The sequence below is a fragment of the Scylla paramamosain genome, unplaced genomic scaffold (genome assembly GCF_035594125.1).
Source record: "Scylla paramamosain isolate STU-SP2022 unplaced genomic scaffold, ASM3559412v1 Contig66, whole genome shotgun sequence".
In the NCBI taxonomy this organism is placed as follows: domain Eukaryota; kingdom Metazoa; phylum Arthropoda; class Malacostraca; order Decapoda; family Portunidae; genus Scylla; species Scylla paramamosain.
In genome coordinates this window covers 367,501-377,500 of record NW_026973731.1, presented here as the reverse complement: position 1 = coordinate 377,500, position 10,000 = coordinate 367,501, and the positions used below count along the sequence as shown (strand labels likewise).

The 10,000-nt window shown below is 46.3% G+C and overlaps 1 protein-coding gene and 2 long non-coding RNA genes across 3 annotated transcripts in view; 2 read left to right on the top strand and 1 right to left on the bottom strand.

Moving 5' to 3' along the window:
* LOC135098492 (uncharacterized) overlaps positions 1-391 on the top strand; it is a 5,111-nt gene extending 4,720 nt beyond the window's left edge. Inside the window, exon 4 of the long non-coding RNA XR_010267055.1 lies at positions 1-391. This exon is cut by the window's left edge and continues 914 nt beyond it. This is a non-coding gene — a long non-coding RNA (uncharacterized LOC135098492).
* Positions 1-10,000, bottom strand: part of LOC135098490 (uncharacterized) — a 92,236-nt gene that overhangs the window by 55,915 nt on the left and 26,321 nt on the right. The gene's annotated exons all lie outside the window — the stretch shown is intronic.
* LOC135098478 (uncharacterized) lies at positions 661-7,584 on the top strand. Its single transcript, XM_064000877.1, has 8 exons — positions 661-669; positions 951-1,433; positions 1,982-2,055; positions 2,705-3,477; positions 4,311-4,446; positions 5,363-5,535; positions 6,909-7,035; positions 7,442-7,584. The coding sequence occupies exons 1-4, from the start codon at positions 661-663 to the stop codon at positions 3,339-3,341; spliced, it is 1,203 nt and encodes a 400-aa protein (XP_063856947.1). The 3' UTR covers positions 3,342-3,477; positions 4,311-4,446; positions 5,363-5,535; positions 6,909-7,035; positions 7,442-7,584.

The window sequence follows — 10,000 nt, the reverse complement described above, 5'->3', positions numbered from 1 at the left end:
AGAGGAGGAGGAGGAGGAGGAGGAAGAGAAGGAAGAGTGAGGCAAAGGTCTTCCCCGATTGTTTGACCGAAGAATACGAAGCTTTCCTTATGATGGTGGATGGAGGAGGAGGAGGAGGAGGAGGAGGAGGAGAGAAGAAAGAGGAGGAAGAGGAAGAGGAGGAGGAGGAAGGAAGATGCAAGAGAGAGGTCACATCACTATATAAAGAAGAGGAGGAAGACTACATGAAAATTGAAGAAGAGGAGGAGGAAAGAAGAAGAAAGAGGATGAGAGAGGAGGAGGAGGAAGAGGAAGAGGAGAAGAAAGAACAGAAGACCCTGGAGAAGATGAAGAAGAAGAGGAAGAAGCAAATGAAGGAGAAGAGGAGGCAGAAGAAACTGGATAAGAAGGCAAAGAAGAAGAGGAAGGAGAAAGAGAGGAAGAGGGTCAAGAGGAGGAGGAAGAGCAGTGATAGTTCAGTACAAATGGAGGAGGAGGAGGAGGAGAGAAGACTTACAAGAGATAAGAGGAAGAGGAAATAAGAATGGACTGCAATAAGTGGCAGAGAGGAGGAGGAGGAGGACAATAAACGCATCACCTCGAGGAAGAAGAAGGAGGAGGAGGAGGAGGAAGAGGAAGAGGAACAAGAAGAGGGTAGAAGATTCCGCAGACACTCGGATAATGGTGAAAGCCCCTCTTATACTCCACCAAGAAGACTGCAAGAACAGGAGAAGGAAGAGGAGGAAGAGGAAGAAGAGGAGGAGGAAGAGGAGCCACTTTCCCCAGTGGCTCGGTTGGGGTCGATAGCAAGGAGTCACCAAGGGAGTCATCGCCAAAACGGGGCAGAACCGGGGCATTCCGGGTCACCTCAGGGTCAGGGAGGAGCTACCCGGCCAGCGACACGTCTGGGTACTATGACCTGACCCCGGACTCCTCCAGCGGGGCATCCGGGGCAAAGACATTCAATTTAGAGGATATTCCGTACCCTACCAGAGAGAGTGAGAGGCACAGCCCCTCCAACATGTCCCTCTCCTCCTCCTCCTCTGCCCCACCCACCCCGCCCCGCCCCCCACCCCAGACACCCTGGATGCCATCCCCATTCCCCCACCCACCCTGGACCTCACCAACATCCCCAAGCCGCCCGTCACCTTCACCATCACCCCGCCATCCCCCATCCCCAGGCCCAAGAAGGACCCCCTGCCAAGACCCAAGCCCCCGGTCCCCCTTCCTCCCATGGCAGCTGCCCCACTGCCCCCTTATCCGTCCCCTTGCCCTGCCCCACGCCTGCCCACAGGGAGGAGTCCCTACCAGCCTCGCCGCCCCGGGAGGTGCCCCCCATCGGAGGGGCGCCGGTGTCCCCCGGGGGACATGACAGCGACGACGACGAGCCCCCCGTCCTGCATCCCCCGGCCCCCGAGCCCCGCCCCACCCACCACCAGCCACACCACCATATAGTGAGTTTTGTTTATGTTAAGAGATAATTTATTGGATTCCAGCCAGTTGACCACATGGATCAATTCAATATTCATTGAATGTTGAATGTAGTTCACTTAGGACCAGATACAAACAATAATATTCTCCAATTCATTTAAGAAATCTTTTAAATTACCACTAGGAGAGAGAGAGAGAGAGAGAGAGAGAGAGAGAGAATGTTTTAGATATTATTATTATTATTATTATTATTATTATTATTATTATTATTATTATTATTATTATTATTATTATTATTACATATTTCTCTCTCTCTCTCTCTCTCTCTCTCTCTCTCTCTCTCTCTCTCTCTCTCTCTCTCTCTCTCTCTCTCTCTCTCTCTCTCTTCCCCCCGCCGCCGGGAGAGGCACGCCGCCCGTGAACAGGTGTGGTCACATTATTGTCATCATGATCAGGCCGCCGCGGGCCGTGGTGGCGTGGCGCCGCGGCCTTCACCCTGCTCATGACACACGATTCCGCGCCGCCGGCCAGGGACCTCAGCACCGCCTTGATTCGCGCTAACACTTTACAGGCCTTGGCTTCCTGCGGCCTTCACCCTGCTCATGACACATCAATCCACGCCGGCCGGGACCTTACGCCTTCGATGTATGTACGTACGTATGGTCAGCCGCCAGGCAGTAGTAGTAGTAGTAGTAGTAGTAGTAATAGTAGTAGTAATAGTAGTATTAGCAATATTAGTAGTAGTAGTATTAGTAGTAGTAGTAGTAGTAGTAGTAGAAGTAGAAGTAGTAGTAGTAGTAGTAATATTAATGGAATAAAGGTAATGTGTCAGTGACACTTAAAAAAATATGCATAAATAAACAAAAAATCTGTAACTTTCTTATTAATTGTGGTAGAATTATAAATGAAGTTTCATTTTAGGTGTACATTTTCCAACATTTCTTATCATGAAATCAGAAATATCCTATATCTGATAAATTTATAGATTGCATCTTCAGTCAGAGACGCTTTCCGGGCAAGAAAGGCATCATGCGACCATTCCCGTGGGAAAAAACCGTTAGCGCTCTCTCTCTCTCTCTCTCTCTCTCTCTCTCTCTCTCTCTCTCTCTCTCTCTTATTCGTTTTTTTCCAAACTTAATAAAATAACGATAATAATAATAATAGTAGTAGCAGTAGTAGTAGTAGTAATAGTAGTAGTAGCAATATTATTATTATTATTATTATTATTATTATTATTATTATTATTATTATTATTATTATTATTATTATTATTATTATTATAGTACTCCCGCAGCCCAGCCCGCCCCTACCACCACAGCCCGCACACCCCAGAGCGCCCCCCACATGCTGGCCTCTTCCCTGCTTCACGGCCAGGCCAGATGGCTACTCAGTGCGTGGCGTGGCGGCCTCAGGGCGTGGCAGCCGCCACACCCCCGAGGGCTCCCCGCCCCCAGACCACTGCCACGGCCCACACACCCCAGAGCGCCCCCACATGCTGGCGGCTTCCCTGCTTCACCGCCAGGCCAGATGGCTACTCAGGGTGTGGCGGCTGCCACACCCCCGAGGGCTCCCTGCCCCCAGACCACTGCCAGTACCACAGCCCCGTGGTGCAGTACCACAGCAGCATCAGTCCTCCCTTCTCCCGCAGCCCCCCGTGGAGCCCCGATGGGGGGCGCCGCGCCAGCCCCACAGGGTGGCGCAGTCCATGCTACCAGCACCACCACCACCACCACTACACTGCCCCACCCCGCGACCGCTGGAGCCCCCAGCGCTCCCCACGCCGTGTTACCGTGTTACCCGCTCTCTGTTACCCTCTCCCCGGGGCGCCGCTCATCACCCCCAGACCGCCGTGCCTCCCTGGAGCGGGGCCGCTCACCCCCCAGCCGCTCCCCACGCTACTCCCCGCGCCATTCCCATTCCCGGGGGGCTGAGGTCCCCCTGCCGCTCCCCCTCCCCACTGGGTGAGGTGTACCCCTACGAGCGGCGGGGCTGGGGCTGCGCAGCCAGGGAGTGGGAGGCTCTCACCACCACCATCACAGCCCCAAGGCAGAGCAGAGAAATAGGGAGGTTAGTAAGAGGAGATTCTGTTCTTTCCCTCCCCTCTCCCCTCTTCCTTACTTTGCCTCTGCTAATTACATTAACTCAGGTGTACTAATGTCTATTTTCCCCACAGGTGTACAACGCTGTTATTTTAACCTCCCTCTCCCAAATCTCCCCAAACTAATCTCCCTTTTTTTTTTTCTTTTTTTTTTTTTTAATATATATATTGATGTAATGAATTCCGATATAATCGTCTTAGGTAATCTCCCCAATGACACAAACAAACACTGCCCTTAACAGACTCCCCAAACTAACCTCCCCATCTCCTGCCTGAATTAACCTCCCCCAAAATACAAGACCCATATAATTAACCTTTCCAGTTACACTAAAACCGAACACAATCTTCCCATCTCCCCACCAGTCTGATCTCCCCATCTCCCCACCTCCATATTCTGTTAAACAAATTTTCCCATCTCACCATTCTATTACCACACTACCCTCCCCCACCTCCCACAATCTCCCCAAAATGAATCTTCCCATCTCCTCTTACTAATCTCCCTATTTTTCTCCCTTTCCAAACGTCACTCACCTCCCCATTTCCCTCTCTCCCCTAACCTTCCATTTCCCCATACCCTCAAATTAATCTCCCCATCTCCTCATCTCACACCTTAAACTAAGCACACATTTTCCCTTCAGTTTCCTTCTCCTGACCTCCCCAGACTAATCTCCCCACCTTAACCTCCCCATCTGCTGCCCTGATTCCCCCATTTCCATCATAACCTACCTTCCAGTCTCACTACACCCTTCTTTCCCCCAACCTCCCCATTTCGTCCCCACACTAATCTCCCCATCTCCCCCAGGGCAAGGGCTATGGGTACTCTCCCCCTGCGGCAGTATTTGATGACCTCCACTGGGTTCCACAAGGGGGGAGGAACAGCGAGTCTCTCCCCCCAGCCTGCTCCCCCTCCCCCAACACCCTCGATGCCAAGTCTTTGGGTAAGTAAGGCAAGGGGTGATGAGCGAGTGAATGGTGTGTTTTTTGGGGTGTTTGGGGGTGAAGGGGATGGTAAGTTTGTTTATGGGGGTGGGAATGGGGTGGGAGAGGGTGTCACTGGAGCTCTGCATGTGTTAATGGGTGGTAATGGGGGTGTTTTGGCTGTTAATGGGCTGAGAATGGGGAAATTTCAAGAGATGGAAATGGGAGAATGAAAGTTTTGGGGAGTTAAAAGGAGGGAAAGAAAAAGACGTGTTTGTTTGTTTGTTTGAAAGAGAGAGAGAGAGGGGGGAGGAAGAGGAGAAAAGAACAAGAATGAGAATAATGGTAAGATAAAGAGATATTCCACGATAAAGAAGAAAGGAGGAGGAGGAGGAGAAGGAGGAATGGTTTGGAGGTAAAACAATAACTTACCATTATATTACCTCCTAAAACACCCCACCCCCCTCTCTCTCTCTCTCTCTCTCTCTCTCTCTCTCTCTCTCTCTCTCTCTCTCTCTCTCTCTCTCTCTCTCTCTCTCTCTCTCTCTCTCTCTCTCTCTCTCTCTCTCTCTCTCTCTCTCCAGAATTCCCTGTGTGTGTGTGTGTGTGTGTGTGTGTGTGAATTAATTAAATGAAGGAAGGAAGGAAGAAAAGATTGAAGAAAGGAAGGAAGATAAGAAACGATAAGGAAGGAAGGAAGGAAGGAAAAGAAGATGAAAGGAAAGAAATAGAAGGAAAGGAAGAAAGATAAAGAAGAAATAAAATTTAGAGAAATACAAGGAAAATGAATGAGAGAGAGAGAGAGAGAGAGAGAGAGAGAGAGAGAGAGAGGCTGGACTGACTCGATTCTAAACATTGTAACTCTCTCTCTCTCTCTCTCTCTCTCTCTCTCTCTCTCTCTCTCTCTCTCTCTCTCTCTCTCTCTCTCTCTTGCAGGTACTCTCCCAGCCGTGTCACAGCTGATGATGATGATGCCACCCCCACCCCCAGCCTGAGCCACCCTCCTTCCACCCCAGCCCTCACCAAGCCTCCTCCAGTAACCACCACCACCACCACCACCACCACCACCAGCGACGTAACACCCCACCCCACCCCTCCCCAGACCACAGGCAAGGTGACAGGCAAGGCATGTGAGGTGCGTCACAGCTTTAGTAACTTATGCAGGCAGTGGTGCAATGCTATGCCCACAACACTCATTCACTTTGCTGTTTATATGTATAAGATGAGTACTGGCTAAGGGTAAGACAAATTCTTGCAGGTGTGTGTGTGTGTGTGTGTGTGTGTGTGTGTGTGTGTGTGTGTGTGTGTGTGTGTGTGTGTGTTTAGGAGCCCATTAAATATTGGTTGTTGTTAGAAATGGAAGAGGCTCTGAGGGACTTTGAAAAGGTTGCTTATATCAGTGAAATGAGTAGGTGTGTTCTTGGAGACAGAAGCAGCATGTGGCCTGGCCACATTAACTCAATGACTGAGATAAGGAAGGTTACAGTGATGCGTGTATCTGAAATGTTGGTCTGGTTGGATCATAAGACTCAAAATTCTCAAACGCTTCTGCACTGCACCTCCACTACATTAAAAAAAAGCTCTCTAGTTGATGTTACACAGGTTTCTAAGGGTGTATTTATGGTTCTAGTGGCATATTAACAAGAATTCCACATTAATAACATGATAAACACTCTTGAGAACCCGGCTGATCATCTCTGTGGCCTTGGAAAATAGTCATGGCAAGAGAGCAAGGCGTTTCAGAATAGGGCCCTTGCAACGTCTGGTGGTGAGGCGCTGAGAGCAGTGGAGCTTGAGTGCAGTGGTGATGTACTGATGGGAGGTGCGAGGAGGTGGTCTGGGGGTGTGTATCAATGCAGAGGGGTAACTCAGTGAATGGTAGACACAGAGAGAGAGAGAGAGAGAGAGAGAGAGAGAGAGAGAGAGAGAGAGAGAGAATATCTAAAGCTGTCATTAATCCCTCTTTATTGCACATATAAAATGTGTTTGTTATTCATTCATTCTAAAATACTGATCCTCAAAAAAATTAATGCAATTTTTATCTAACCCAAGCAAATTTAATGGCCAGTAATTCACAGTGGTGCCACAATTATTAGGAACTGTAATACTTGAAATCAAATGCAGATGCTTCCATTTCCTCCCCCTGTTTCTCTTTCTCTCTCTTTTAAGCAAGCTCTTTTCTCTAATGCACATCAAGCTTCAAGCAAATACTTCCTACTTCAAGCAAGCCAGACTTAACTTATCAATATTTTCTGTTGTGGCAGAGTGTTTGCCACACACACAGGCCAGTATTCACAAACGGTTTGCTCCCTCACCACAACTTTCTCAAACCTCACATAGATGATGAGCAGGGTTGTCAAGAATGTTTCTCCCATTAATGATGTAGAAATCTTGTTAATCTGTCATCCTATGGCCTCACCATAGGAATTGAATTGGAGGAATTGAGTTTTTGAGGCACTGAACAACATCCATGATGCTTCAGATCCCAGACTGTTGGATGTGACGCCACAAGACACAGGGCTTCGTAACACCAGTGCACGGTGATCAAGACAACACTGGACCAGAAAGACGCAAAGTACAGGGAACAACACAGTGCTTCTTCATTTTAGGTGTGCTAATCCAGACTCTTAGACAGGGCAGCACAAAATATAGATAGTTTTCACAACACTAGTGTACTATGATGATGCAGGAGAGCTAGGAGTGCTAGGATGAGTGTCTGGGGAGAAGCAAAGCCACCAGGAGACCAGAGGCATGGGTCAGCTGGGAGGCACTGAGTATCAATGAGTAAACAACTGATTACAGCTACAGGTGAATTGTAATCTGCAGCCTTGCTATACAAGACTTGACTTTCTACTTTCCCTCACCCCTATTCTCTCTCTCTCCACATTCTGAATACAACAGTCAACCACCATTCTCAATCTTCTATCTCTTTCACTGGTACACTCTGAAACTCTCTTCCTGCTTCTGTATTTTCACCCAAGCTTCCATACTAATTCACTGGCACTTGTCTTCCAGGTGAGCCAGAATGAGCTTGTTAAACTGAGCGGCCTCTTCAAGTACCACTGGAACTGTTCGTCAGAGGAGGAGGAGGAGGAGGTAAGGGAGTGCGCCAAGACCCTTTACAGCGGTGCAAAGGAGTGGAGGGAGATGAGGAGAAATTTGAAAGAGAACAGAAGTAGAATGACATCAGATAGCAGGAGTCCTTAGGATTTAGCACAATAAGATCAATAATTCTCTTACACGAGTGACCTAAAGTAAGGCAGTTTAGTCTGGCCTAACTTAACTGACCTACCTATTTCTGTTATGAGCTAAGATAGGCTATGTTAGGTTATATTAAATTATATAATTATTATTTTTTTCATCATTATTATTAAAGAAAGGAAATAGAACCGAGAAAATAAAGTTAAAAATTATTGTTATTATTCTTTTTATTACCAAGATGATTGATTGATTGATACATATATTGTTGGACTAAAGCCTGCACAACAAAGAAGGATGATGCAACCTGCCACCCATCCTTTGGACATAAAATAATAGACACAGAGGATAGAAAAATATTGCACATACAAATAATACAAAGGGTTTCCTGAGAATCTGGCCCTTTTATGCTGATGCGGCCAAGTTTGTAACAAACAACTTTTATGTTGATGATGGTTTGAAGTCAGTAGCTACAATGGATGAAGCTGTCACTCTTATTCAGCAGAGCAAAGAATTATGTTACAAGGGAGGTTTCAACCTTCATAAGTTCTTGTCAAACAACAACAAAGCTGTATTAGCTGCAATTTCTCCTCATGAGAGAGCAGATGGAATTAAAAGTTTGGATTTTAGTAAGAATGAAGACACACTGCCTATAGAAAGAACTTTGGGAGTTGAGTGGTGCATAGAATCTGACACATTTCAATTTAGAATAAAGGTGAAAGACCAGCCACTCACCAGGAGAGGCATTCTGTCAACAGTGACCTCTATATATGATCCATTAGGTCTGGTGTCACCTCTCATACTGACTGGAAAGCAAATTTTACAAGAATTATGTAAGAATGCAGTTGAATGGGATGATGAGGTGCCAGATTATGTCAAACCTAAATGGATAAAATGGAAGGATGAGCTGCACAAACTAGATCAGCTAAAGGTACCTAGATGCTACAAACCCCATGACTTTGGGGAAGTAGGAAAGGTTGAACTCCATCACTTTTCAGATGCCTGTCAAGAGGGATGTGGCCAGTGCTCATATATTACATTAATTAGCAAGACTGGCCGAATTCATTGTGCATTAGTAATGGCAAAGTCACGTGTCACACCTCTAAAAACCATAACAATTCCCAGACTAGAACTAGCAGCAGCAGCAGCAGCAGTGGTGTCAGTTAGAATCCATAAACTCTTGAAGGGAGAACTTGAGTATAATAATGTGGAAGAAGTATTTTGGACAGACAGCAAAGTAGTCCTTGGTTACACTGCAAATGAAGCAAAGAGATTCCATGTATATGTTGCTGCAAATAGAGTAGAAACAATAAGAGATCACACTTCACCAGATCAGTGGAAATTTGTAGAGACACAGTATATATATACCCCAGCAGATCATGCATCTAGAGGCATGACAGCGGATGAATTGTGTAATAGCAAGATCTGGTGGAACGGCCCACAATTCCTTTGGCAACATAGCAAAATGGATAGCCATTCCCAGTACAAGGTCATAAATGAGAATGATCCTTAAGTGAAGAAAGTTGTATGCCATGCTGTAGGTACACAACAACAGCCCACAGATATACTAGAAAAACTTAAGAAGTATTTTTCTGATTGGTTTAAAGCAAAGAGGGCAGTTGCTGTATGCAACACATCCTTCTATAAACAAAAAACTGTGTAATATGATGATTTGTAAGGTACATGAGTGAATATTATGTGAATGCTCACACCTGAAGCAGGCCTTGGACTCTGAAGGGCCTTCTCATTAAATCGGTCTTATTGTAATTTGAACTGTGGATATATATGCAACTAAATTCATAATGCTGATGGTAAATTTTAATGGCTTATCTGCATTTTCAGGTCAGCAGATTAAAAAGATAGAAGTAATATAGATATGTTGAAGGCAGACTTAGTGGTGGCCCCCAAGCTTGAGAGAGAGAGAGAGAGAGAGAGAGAGAGAGAGAGAGAGAGAGAGAGAGAGAGAGAGAGAGAGAGAGAGAGAGCGCTATTAATTAATATACCTTTGCTTGAAAAACACACACATACAAGATTCCTTTGAGAGAGAGAGACAGACAGACAGACAGACAAGGGAAAGATTTGTTTACATACGTTTTCTTTTATAAGTTGCTGTCCCGTTCTCTGGGTTTGGAACGGATACTCAAGTAAACTATATCATGTCCCACCAATTTTCTCTCTCTCTCTCTCTCTCTCTCTCTCTCTCTCTCTCTCTCTCTCTCTCTCTCTCTCTCTCTCTCTCTCTCTCTCCCACACACCTTACCTCATCTTCCCTCCCACAGATGACAGATGAGGAGGAGGAGGAGAAGGAGAAGAAGAAGAAAAAGAAAAGAAAATAAGAATAAGAAAAAACATTTACTTATTCAATTATTTATTTAT

Bases quoted from the DNA above. Each gene is read 5' to 3' on its own strand.
- LOC135098478 (XM_064000877.1), top strand. The intron at 1,434-1,981 runs GTGAGTTTTGTT...AACACTTTACAG, and splicing joins ACCAGCCACACCACCATATA to GCCTTGGCTTCCTGCGGCCT. The intron at 2,056-2,704 runs GTATGTACGTAC...GTACTCCCGCAG, and splicing joins CGGGACCTTACGCCTTCGAT to CCCAGCCCGCCCCTACCACC.